At 38.8% G+C, this 12,918-nt stretch overlaps 1 protein-coding gene across 2 annotated transcripts in view; it reads right to left on the reverse strand.

Moving 5' to 3' along the window:
• The window catches only part of LOC134819725 (ras and EF-hand domain-containing protein-like), a 60,611-nt gene that overhangs the window by 47,368 nt on the left and 325 nt on the right, over positions 1-12,918 (reverse strand). For both annotated transcript variants that reach the window (XM_063829823.1, XM_063829824.1), the window contains exons 2-5: positions 12,741-12,862; positions 12,428-12,532; positions 1,139-1,186; positions 666-781 (exon numbers count right to left, since the gene is read on the reverse strand). In XM_063829823.1, the coding sequence (XP_063685893.1) occupies positions 666-781; positions 1,139-1,186; positions 12,428-12,532; positions 12,741-12,862 (391 nt within the window). The remainder of the gene's footprint in view (positions 1-665; positions 782-1,138; positions 1,187-12,427; positions 12,533-12,740; positions 12,863-12,918) is intronic.

A 12,918-nucleotide genomic window follows, 5' to 3' on the forward strand; every position in this document is an offset into this window, starting at 1 on the left:
TGGGTTGTCAAGTGTTGGGACCATTATCAGGTGATCTCCCTGGTAACGCAGAGATTAGGGTCCGCTATTACGGTGCAGCTATTAGATTGGTGGAGAATGTGGTCACGTGGTGGCAGCAGCTACTCGTAATCAGTACACATATCGGGGGGGGGGGGGGGGTTGTGTAGATAGTGGTACCCGCAGTTAAATGAAGTGTCACGGTGGTCACTAACCACTAGTTAATAACCAGTGGGCAGTGACCAGGGTAACCAGAATGTTCTGATAGTACGAAGTTGTCAGGTGGTCATGGCGACCAGGTTTCGTGGTAACCATGTTATCACGGTAACCATGTTATCACGGTAACCATGCTGTCGTGATATCAATTGTCCTTTTATTTACACTATAAAATAGTCACGGTCCACTGCGAAACACAATTTGCAGCTTACAAAGAAGGAATTTAACTTCTGAAATGCAACTTAACCAAAGTGAGTCTATCAGAGAGAGAGAGAGTCTATCAGAGCAAACCCCGGCTGCACCGGTTGCGGGTTGAGCCATTGTTACCAAAATGTCACAACCCCATGTTATAATGTATGGATCAGAATATAGCTACATTTAATAACAAATGCCTGATCAACTTAATTACCCAACTAACAAGTAGTATATCGATTAAAATAGCAGAGTCTTACTTGGCAAGTAAGGTTTTAAGTGTTTCGATCTGTTTGTGAAGAGCTAGTGACTGTCCTCGGAACTCCGCAAGAGCTCCCTTCAGTCGCGAGTTCTCATTTCGGAGCAGATAAACTTCCTGTGAGAATGATCTAACTAATTAATGTCAATACCTCAAATATTTAATCAAGTAAAGGCAGATAAACTTCCTGTGAGAATGATCTAACTAATTAATGACAATACCTCAAATAATTGATCAAGTAAAGGCAGATAAACTTCCTGTGAGAATTATCTAACTAATTAATGACAATACCTCAAATAATTGATCAAGTAAAGGCTAACGACTGCGATCAGTATGAAGGGTATAATATTTCCCCCCTTTTAAAATGGTTCCAATTAGTCGAAAGTGCTGTAAACAATCAAAATATTTGATCTTTAATTTCCAAGAATAATTGAAAACGACAAAAAAAACAATAAATTCCCAAGATGGCCTCACCGTATCATTGTAAGCGACCATGGGGAGCTTCTCCTTCGCACACTTCATCTGAAAATAAAACTTCGTTATTACTTATAATATATTATTTATATAATATAAGACACAGGCCACACGCTCAAAGCTACCAGTACCTGTATGAAAGGCAATTGTTTTGATAGGGTTAACTAAAGACAGATTTTAAATATCGTTGCATTGTACGTCGAGCTCTGATTGTATGGTGTACCACTTTTATGAACCTTTCGGTAAAAGCTTCGAATAAATCACATCGGAAATTGGGAGTAAGCAGCAATTACAAAACAGCTTAATTGGAACGACTGCAAAAATATAAAATTTTCGCGTGTAATTTTGTCTCTCTACGTACAGGAAAAAACAACAACTTAGATAGATATCAACTATACGTCCTCAGAACCGCACCTCTACTTCGGTCGAGAATTTTCAAAGGGGATTAGTGATCACATGCAGGGAAATTACCACCAAAGATGACAAGTCATGCATCATTTTGATAATCGTCAGTTTTTTTGTTTGATTTTTCGAGTTGGTCTTTCTTGGAAACCAGGAAGATCTTCTTGGACAACATAGAAATTCTCTGAAATTCGACCCGAAAATTACCAATATTTATTTGGAGTACCTGCTGTTCATGGTTGTATTGCGTCCTTTTAATGTATGTGCTTTGGTAAGTGAAATCATCCATAAATTTGTTTGGTTTTGTAAAATGAATATACAAATTAATTAAGAAACTACACTCTATACGGACCCGTTTTATCTTTTTGAACTTACCTTATACCATATACATAATTTTTAACATAATGTAGAATGAAGGTAAGGAACTTTTTTTATATTTGTATTATAAAACAAAATACAGCAAACACAAGAAATAAATAAAGTGGCCGAGTAGTCCCGCATTCTTATCTCTTATGGGCCACGTGAACCAATTTTTCAAAATCAGTTAATTTTAAAACGTTATTAGTAATCAATTAGGCTAGGAACAGATGATACAAATAAGTGGATATATTATAATAAAGTGACAAAGGATAACAGGATGACGTTTATATACTGGAGAGTGGAAGTGTTCTTACAAGCTGCAGGTTGCAAAATAGAGAAGCTGCAAACGGGAGGAGATTATTTGTCAAGATATTCCTAATATTTCTGATATTCTTAGATCACCACTTACTACGTCAAAGACCTCTAGATTATCTCTTGGCATTGGCTAATTATCAGCCCACGCTCATTAATCAGCCGGTCACCTCTTTGACCATTGATGACTCTATTTTAGTTAACTTTGAAGATAACTCTTTGGAAAGCTGACTGCAGCCAACAACTATGAGTACTAGCAGGAACCCGTCTAACCCTAAAGTGGTGTCAAGACTCGAGAGACTAAAATAATTATTACCTATTTAATTCGCGTTTTTGACACCACTTGAGAGTCCAAATTTTGGGCACTAAAATTATTATTCCTTGGCCAATTTTTTATTTTTTCATGCTGATTTGAAGGCCATTAAAGCATTTGACCCAGTCAAAAACGTTTTAGTTGTATATCTTTTACGGTTTTTGCGGAAAGTCGCGTTAAAGTTGATGCCGTGGTGTCAGTAAAATGGCACGGATATATACACATATATATATATATATCGTCTCGCTTTATATATAGTAAGATGACTGTCGCATTTGTGAATTATATGCATTTTAGGAACCGTCAACTGGTTTGAAACAATTGACAAATATGGAAGCATCTTATTAAATATTCTCGAATCAAATATATGTTCCTGCATTCTATTTCTACAACTTCTTAGAAGAAATTTTGCGAACTTTATTCGGTTTACGATGATGTTAATTTAGCACAGTTTGACAGTTTGAAACAATGGCTATGAAGAAGTAGTGCACAAAACTTATGATCCCCTGACATTTGATTCGGATTATCTTCACTCTCGAAGATGAGACGAAAACTTCGGCGAAAAAAATTATGGAAATAGCATGAATCTGACTATAAAATTTAAGAAATCAAAACGGAAGTTAGACAGCAAAAAGTCTGAAAAAGTCTAACAACGTTTAGGAGTGATAACGTTTACACAGTTTTCAGTTAGTGTAGACAGTTTAGTGTAGACAGATACCTGTTCAGGCCCACTCCTGATTCCTGACTCCACTTTGCCCCTGCTCTCACGAGTAAGCAGAAAAGCAACAGAAACTTTGAATAACAGTGGCTTAGCGTTAGCAGCTGTAGCTCAGTGGCCTAGATAGTGGGTCTTTATCAAGTCGAGGCTTAGATATCGTGAATGTTAATTTAGTGCCACACATATATATTTAAAGCTTCAGTAGATATAATAAGTACGCTACGATAGTTTATCAACTGCTTAACTTAGCATACGATTTATATGACGATCGAACTATTTATCCATTTTATGGTCAAGATTCTGTTACATAACAAAATGCGTAACATTCTTAGGTTCTGAAGCGCATAATATGTTTGAGGAGGCTGACATGGACAGTGCTGCTGGTACGTGGTATTATATCATTAGATAACAGTGCTGAAACCACCTAGTAACCACCCCAGTTACCACCTAGTAACCACCCCAGTTACCACTTAGTAACCACCGCAGTTACCACCTAGTAACCACCCCAGTAAACGCTCCACAGTGCTGATGGTACGTGGTATTATATCATTAGATAACAGTGCTGTAACCACTTAGTAACCACCCCAGTTACCACTGAGTAACCACCCCAGTTACCACTTAGTAACCACCCCAGTTACCACCTAGTAACCACCCCAGTTACCACTGAGTAACCACCCCAGTAACCACTTAGTAACCACCCCAGTTACCACCTAGTAACCACCCCAGTTACCACCTAGTAACCACCCCAGTTACCACCTAGTAACCACCCCAGTTACCACTTAGTAACCACCCCAGTAAACTCTCCACGTGGTAGGCTGTTTCTTCAGATACACGATACAGGCTGTTAAGTCAAGGTTAATCACTAATCAGTGCTCTATCTGGTGAGATATACGCATGTCTAACTTAGGTTTAGTTCAGATTTAAAGTAACTACCTTAGTAACCCTTAGTAACCATACTAGTAACCATATTAGTAACCATACTAGTAACCATCTATTATAAGTGTCATCTTCAACTGTCTAACAGCAGTGAATATGCCTGATCAGATATTGACCATTTATCCCGCATGTATCTCCTGAAGTAGGAGTTGAAGGATACATTTTGTTTCTGAATTCATATGTGTAGACAGTAGAACGTGCGCAGATTCTTAGATATCAAGAATACCGACTGTTGGTAGATACTAAGCTATTGATGAAAAACGATTAGTGGTCGTCAAATAAATATTATATATAATTATCGTTTATATGTTAATATAATGTATAGATTTGTCATCAAGTTGGTTTATCCGAGAAGTCAAGCTGGAGAAGCAAAAATTATCTGACAAAGTAAAACTCATTGATTGAAGTTATATCAGAGATTCTTAGACAGCCTAGCTGGAGAATGGAGATGGTCAACACTCAATAGGTCAGACAGTGCAACTACTTCGTATTTAGTGCATGCTTCAGGATATATGAAATCGGAATTTGTTGCTGTTCGAATATACCCGTTCCCAGAAAGAGAGAGAGAGAGAGAGAGAGAGAGAGAGAGAGAAATAATCTCAACCATTTAATGGGTTTGTAACTTTAAAGTAAAAGTAAAGATCCAAAAAGTTTAGTGGCAATTTCATTTTCGCTTTTACTTATTACCCTTCGAGTCTAGACAGTACTTATATGGTGGTTACTTGTTTCAACTCCCATGGTAAGTGAGCATAAACTGGACCGGTCGTACAATACAATGGTGGAACTAGAAATTATTTCGCACTATCTATATGGAATGGTTTGAGATTAAGAATAGCAGGTTAGAGGAAGTATTTCGCGAAAACTATCATTTGATTTACAAACATTTCCGCGGTCTTGAATTTTCTAAAATGCTTTCCATTATTTGAATACAAACTACGAACAGTAGACTTACCAGAAACCGCTGTTCAATGAAGCGAAGGAACTTGTCACAGTCACAAACACACATGTCACCGCTCACTGCCAGATTGATACTAGTAACGAAACAAGGAAGTAATAACTTCACAATAATAGTAAAAGCACGGAACGTTGAATTGTGTGTCAACCATCGCTAAGGTCAGAACGGGGTCTCGAAAGAGGGGCGAACATGCAATAATTCCATTGCGGTGGAGTCGTGTCGACAGAAAATAATTGAAAAGCAAACTCCTAATTTGGTGCAGTGGCTTGGCACTTGTTGATCAATATCATACATCAAAATGAAATTAGTTTCACATGTTACTCTCTCTTGTGTAATTTCATTTAATGCTGGGCCGATCGAGTCAACGTAGATCATAAGCGCTGAAAATTTCGAAACAACTCAACAACTAACAAGTCAACAGCACTCAAAAATCAGTTTTGGCCTTGTAGAAAATGCTATCATGCTTGCCTGTAGTGTTAAGATCGTAAAGCACTTAAATGACCACTTCAATATTTTTAACGTTCTTGGAACGTTTCTCTTGAACGTTGCTGAGTTAGGCGAAAATACCTAATGAAAATAAAAAATTTACAAATTATCACAGTTTAACTAAGTCGTGAAATCATATAACTTGGTCAGACGAAAAGGCAAATGTTGGCAGCCAACACACAGCGGTCTGAAGAGTCTACTGAAAGTATATTTTAGAATGACCGCACGGTGTCTACTGAGAGAATGCGATCTAAAGCCCCTCGTCGTCCAATGAGGAGTCCGCCCAGCTGCCACGTGACCATTTGTAACGAATAATGCACGTGCGTGCGCGTCACGTGAGGATGGTAGCCTGACCGGACCATTTGAGGGATAATGGAACTCGAATAGGGACTATAACCATGGCAACATAGGGAGGTCAGGACAAACGCAATGCTGTCGTTTTTTTTCAATACAACTTTATATTAGACTATTTATTAGAGTAAGCGGCAACTTCAGCGGGGCTATTTGTCAATAATTCGACAGCTCCATATTGTGTTAAAGTGTACTGCGTCATCGCATCGTAAGAGAAGAGGGCAACTTTGGGGATCACAAAAGGATGTGAAATGGTGAAAAATTCAAACATTTGATTGTACCACGTGGTATGGGGATTGGAGTACTTATAGCTTTATAGCTTCATCCAACGTATTATTAAGATATTTATTTTAGAGAGAACAGTGAGTATGACCGAAAAAGCATCTGATGACTGATCAAACAAATTTAATGAAAATTCTCGGAGGCTTACCAAATGATACCCTGTCATGTTGTTCGGTCGTTGTATGAGTCTTTAATATCTGAAGGTGAAAGCAAAAGCTATATAGACAGGGACAGTTGAACAATTGGAGCTAAATTCGGCGGAATGATGATATTCGGCGGAATTCTATGATTATGAAGTATGAACATAAATATAATAGCCTGGGGTCCCCAGGCCCAGGTAACAATGACACAATGGACAAGTCAAAGGTCAGCCCCTTTTACCTTTTCTGGTGAGATTGTACAGTAAATCGTATATGCTGACCTATATTCAAATTTTTCAATTTGTTTTTCAGCTCAGGATTGAATATGCTGGTCTACGTAATTGGAAAAAAGGCTCCACTCAGAAAAATTAATCTTCATGTTGAGCGTTTCTTGGACAGATCGGTACCCTCTATAAGAAGGTAAAGAAGCCTAGCATCACTCAAAGGTAGGTTGACCGTTTATTCGCATATAAATTTGAACCAGGGGTCGTTCGCGTTGTTTTAAGTTATCAGTTTCGGGAGGGGGTAGTTTCATTTTTGGATGAAGTGTTTTCCAAGAATATCAATGTTATCACACATGTTTACACCTCAACAAACCTAACAATTACAAAATGTGTTTAACATGAACAGACACATTTAACAGGTGAAACCACCCAAACACAGGGACAGACAAACAAAATATCCTCCAATTTCCGAGTCGCTCTCACTCTCTCCTTCTCTCGCTCACTCTCACTCTCTCTGTTGTCAAACAACCATGCAGATAAGCCTGGCTACGTGCCAACACTCCACAGTCCACGATATCTTCACCACAGTAATATAAACCCCCCAGATTCAACTCAGTACCCATTGATTATTCAGAAAGTGCCTGACGTCATCTATTTGATGGCAGTGCTACAATGTCATTGTCAACTATTATTATCTCACCATCAGCGAGCTGCTTTCCTAGCTGCGTCACAACGTAGTAACAGTTGCTTAGCAACAATCACGTAGCAACCAAGCTTTTCACCATTGAAGAGGTAAGCTATGATACAATGCAGAGTTGAATGTTGTTGTTTGTACTTCAAGGGATAACGTGGATCCTTTGCCCGCTTTTTATTGCATTATAACGATTTGCTCTCATGGGCAGGTAGGTACAATGCCGACCGGCTCATATAGAGGGCTATTAGCCGGCTGTATCAGCCCTCTACCAGCCGGCGCTTACTAATACTTGTGTTTTTTATGGCTATAATATGCGACTGTTAGAGGGTTATTAGGTTAACAACCGGTCGGCATTCTATCTATTTACCCTCTCATGAGCAAGTAGTTAAATTTGGAAGTATTTTAAGTAATTACAGTCTTTCTAAGATATGTCAATTTTTGAAGCGAATTTTTATTAAATTCAAAAAGTTTTTTATCAGTCACTACAATCTTGGCTCGTATTCATGTCGATTGAAAGGTTTAGTGATTGAAAAATTGCAGTCAAAGTTCCCTTTAATGTATGATGTTTTAGTTGATTTCAATACAGATTCTCCGTCATTAAAAATAACTATTTCAAAATAATTTAAGTGCCTGCCAAGTCAGAGTCACCCAAAACAACTTAATCTTCGCCATATTTAGCCTTTTAGGTTTTTAGAAACCTAATCTTTAAGTGCCAATGTTTGATGCGAAAATACATATTCCTGAAATTTGAATCGGGTTATTTTTATAAGTCCCTGGGGATCTATAATTTTGACTTAGAAACTTTTACAAATAGTACATATACAATACAGCAAAGAGAATCAAAAATAAACGACATCATGGGGTATTATGCTGTGTAAAAACTTAGAAAGTTTTAGAAAGTTTTCTGCCGTAGTTTAAGTTAGGTAATGCTGTAATGGAGCTGTAAATGGACTGTATGTAAACAGTTCAAAGATGATATGTACTTTGAATGGACATCCCATCATTTAAAACAACATTATATTATCAAAAACATATATCTTCAATAAGGTGAACCAACGAGGTAGCACTAACAGGTGAAAATAACGGTAACTTTCCAAAGTTTCATGAGCACTGTACACTCTTCAGGAATTGCAGCTGCCATGAAAATGGATGTTTGGGGAATTGCCGTTATTTCTACTAATCGTGACCTAGTTAATATCTTACTGAGCATAAATACTCGGTTTGGGTTAGAAACGACATCTGGGTCCCTACCCTCGCACAAGATTATTCTCAATTTTCTTGTTGTGTCCACAACTATACCGTTGATCAGAGTCACATCTGATGACTTCAGTGAAAGGGCTGATGACTTCAGTGAAAGAGCTGGTGACCTAGTGAAAGTGCTGGTGACGATGAGAAAGACCATAAACCAGGGATTCCTTCGGGAGCATGTAAGATTATATCCAAAGTTTGTTCGCCAATGGGGTGTGTCTGGGTGTCAAAGATCTTCAAGGTGGGTGCTACTTGTGATGAACTCTAGAAGGATGGGATGGTAATACTCGGTCTGGCCGTCTGGAAGCCCATAGAATTCCAGTTCAGAAACCGAGTAAGGAGGTGCGGCTACTGATGAGAAGCCTCCTTAAAGTTTATTTGGGTTAGAAACGACATCTGGGTCCCTACCCTCGCACAAGATTATTCTCAATTTTCTTGTTGTGTCCACAACTATACCGTTGATCAGAGTCACATCTGATGACTTCAGTGAAAGGGCTGATGACTTCAGTGAAAGAGCTGGTGACCTAGTGAAAGTGCTGGTGACGATGAGAAAGACCATAAACCAGGGATTCCTTCGGGAGCATGTAAGATTATATCCAAAGTCTGTTCGCCAATGGGGTGTGTCTGGGTGTCAAAGATCTTCAAGGTGGGTGCTACTTGTGATGAACTCTAGAAGGATGGGATGGTAATACTCGGTCTGGCCGTCTGGAAGCCCATAGAATTCCAGTTCAGAAACCGAGTAAGGAGGTGCGGCTACTGATGAGAAGCCTCCTTAAAGTTTATTTGGGTTAGAAACGACATCTGGGTCCCTACCCTCGCACAAGATTATTCTCAATTTTCTTGTTGTGTCCACAACTATACCGTTGATCAGAGTCACATCTGATGACTTCAGTGAAAGGGCTGATGACTTCAGTGAAAGAGCTGGTGACCTAGTGAAAGTGCTGGTGACGATGAGAAAGACCATAAACCAGGGATTCCTTCGGGAGCATGTAAGATTATATCCAAAGTTTGTTCGCCAATGGGGTGTGTCTGGGTGTCAAAGATCTTCAAGGTGGGTGCTACTTGTGATGAACTCTAGAAGGATGGGATGGTAATACTCGGTCTGGCCGTCTGGAAGCCCATAGAATTCCAGTTCAGAAACCGAGTAAGGAGGTGCGGCTACTGATGAGAAGCCTCCTTAAAGTTTATTTGGGTTAGAAACGACATCTGGGTCCCTACCCTCGCACAAGATTATTCTCAATTTTCTTGTTGTGTCCACAACTATACCGTTGATCAGAGTCACATCTGATGACTTCAGTGAAAGGGCTGATGACTTCAGTGAAAGAGCTGGTGACCTAGTGAAAGTGCTGGTGACGATGAGAAAGACCATAAACCAGGGATTCCTTCGGGAGCATGTAAGATTATATCCAAAGTTTGTTCGCCAATGGGGTGTGTCTGGGTGTCAAAGATCTTCAAGGTGGGTGCTACTTGTGATGAACTCTAGAAGGATGGGATGGTAATACTCGGTCTGGCCGTCTGGAAGCCCATAGAATTCCAGTTCAGAAACCGAGTAAGGAGGTGCGGCTACTGATGAGAAGCCTCCTTAAAGTTTATTTGGGTTAGAAACGACATCTGGGTCCCTACCCTCGCACAAGATTATTCTCAATTTTCTTGTTGTGTCCACAACTATACCGTTCATCAGAGTCACATCTGATGACTTCAGTGAAAGGGCTGATGACTTCAGTGAAAGAGCTGGTGACCTAGTGAAAGTGCTGGTGACGATGAGAAAGACCATAAACCAGGGATTCCTTCGGGAGCATGTAAGATTATATCCAAAGTTTGTTCGCCAATGGGGTGTGTCTGGGTGTCAAAGATCTTCAAGGTGGGTGCTACTTGTGATGAACTCTAGAAGGATGGGATGGTAATACTCGGTCTGGCCGTCTGGAAGCCCATAGAATTCCAGTTCAGAAACCGAGTAAGGAGGTGCGGCTACTGATGAGAAGCCTCCTTAAAGTTTATTTGGGTTAGAAACGACATCTGGGTCCCTACCCTCGCACAAGATTATTCTCAATTTTCTTGTTGTGTCCACAACTTTACTGAGCATAAATACTCGGTTTAACAGTCAAAAAGGTTTTATCATTGGGAGAAAAAGAAAAGTCGACGACTCAAGTAGTCCAAAGAAGAAAGCGTAAAATTTGAAATTTCAGTGATCCACTGCAGTTCAAACAAATTTTTATTTATCAGAAACAATTTGGTGAACAGATGTTGACTAGTTACGTAACTAGCGTGCGGATAAGAATTCTTCACGAAATGCCAAGAAATAACGACATTTCTCATGAAACTGATAATTACGTTCTCAGCAAATCAAGGGACATAAATTGACCCGGTCAGGTGTTACACTCAAAACGATTAGAGCAAAGGTAATATCTTGCTAGCCTGCAATCTGAAATGATCCACAAACTCAAAAATTGAAAAATCGTATGTTAGTTATTGTATATTTTGTTACAGAAGAAATTGTCCTCGAAAAGGCCAAATTACTCTGATATGGTTTCTAAGAAACATCTTAGAAAAGATATCCTAGAAATCCAAAATATTGTTAACATGGACAATGGCCATAAAATACGATCTCTTAAAATATTTTGGTGAGGCCCAAAATCCATAGTGTCAAATATATACCATGGTGCAGGTATTACCCTTACCCTTAAGAACACAGTGACATCAGGACCGTGATGTACCTGCATTCTGCAAGAATGTATTCCTTATTTCATTTCTTTTATTCATCGTACTCTTCTATCGTTAGTTAAATTCTAACTTGTTAATATTCTGTAAGAGTTTCAGATCTCAAGCACTGGACAAATTATTTCCGTAACCTAAGCGATAGAATACGACAGATACAAACAAGAGGAGGTTAACTCTTTGTAATTATAGATTCGGTGTTTGAGTGAGATTAACCGGGAAGGGCCGGGATTAGGGATAGGCAGTTTTCATTCAGAAGCCATTTAACTTCATAACCCTTGGGCTCATATTATTTTCCTCGCCCAAAAATTATCACATGACTTGGGTTTTTACCTAAATCCCACCCCTAACCATAGCCCAAAGCTATCTATATCATAACTATAAGTATAACCACAACCCTGGGGCCTAGCTGTAACCCAAAACAGTTTTTGCCCATACCTCTTCAGGCAAGGATTTTAACCCTATGTCATGGTGTGATTCATAATCAGCGTCCAAAAATACATCGAGTGATTCTACTTTCATACCCTCATGGCCTTTTCACAAAAGTTATTAAAAAACGTAGAGTGGTTTAGTGGGAGCGTATCCTTTGGGGCAATCCAGACTACAACCAAAACCAAGAAAGCAAATATAAACGAGGGCAATTTAAACGGACTAAATAAAACGGCTATTGGTCGTTTACCATCTCCAATAATGACCGTACGTATGTAGCCGTTCTATTTATAAGAACGAATCAGGGCCAAAAAGATATTTGACTTAATAATTTTCGAGACAACCCAAACTATTATATATCCATCAACATTTCTCATTCTACGGAATACAGCACAATGATCACCCATTACTGATAATCTCGAACCATAGACCACAGTTGGTAAATATAGAGAAATAGGCCAAAATATAGAGATATAGGCACAGCGAGGACAATATAGAATGTGACTACACTTCATGATTTCACATACAATTATTCTCAATTTAAATTCTCAATTTAAGTATAAAAATATAATCCCGAATATAGAGATATAGGCACAACGAGGAACCTAAATTGTGACCAAACTTCACGATTTCAAATACAATTATTCTCAATTTTATTTCCCGCGCTGTACGACCTTAATACAAAACTTCGAAAATATTTACCAACAAAAATGTAACATTTTACCTCACTATCATTCATCTGAGGCAGGATGTTTAAGGATTCCGTTAGCTCCGATACATTACTTTGCTTCGTTTCCAATGATGGCTCAGTCCGCTCATAATCGTAATACTGCAAATTTAAAAGAAATTCATAGCTTAAAGATCAATTGTTTTAAACTATAAACAAAATTGTAATTTGTACAGACAAATAATATTTGAAATACAGGTGAATACCTATTGAAACAAACTTAAATTGATTGTATCTTTGAAACAAATATCGTCACCAGTTCAAAGGTCTCGATTATAGCCTTTTTGGCAATCTCACGAATTAAGCTTACCTTTGCACTCTGAAGCTTCTCAATAAGGAGTAAGTTATGTTTAGTGAGAGTGGTAACAGCCATCTGAACAAAGTTAGTCTCCTCGTCAACGTCCTCCAAAAACAAAGAGTCTGAATCTGAAACTGGGGGTGAATTAAGCAAAACATGAGACTCAGCAGCATTGAGCTGCCTTCCGCCC

The sequence above is a fragment of the Bolinopsis microptera genome, chromosome 8, assembly GCF_026151205.1.
Source record: "Bolinopsis microptera isolate Bmic1 chromosome 8, MBARI_Bmic_1.0, whole genome shotgun sequence".
Lineage (NCBI taxonomy): Eukaryota > Metazoa > Ctenophora > Tentaculata > Lobata > Bolinopsidae > Bolinopsis > Bolinopsis microptera.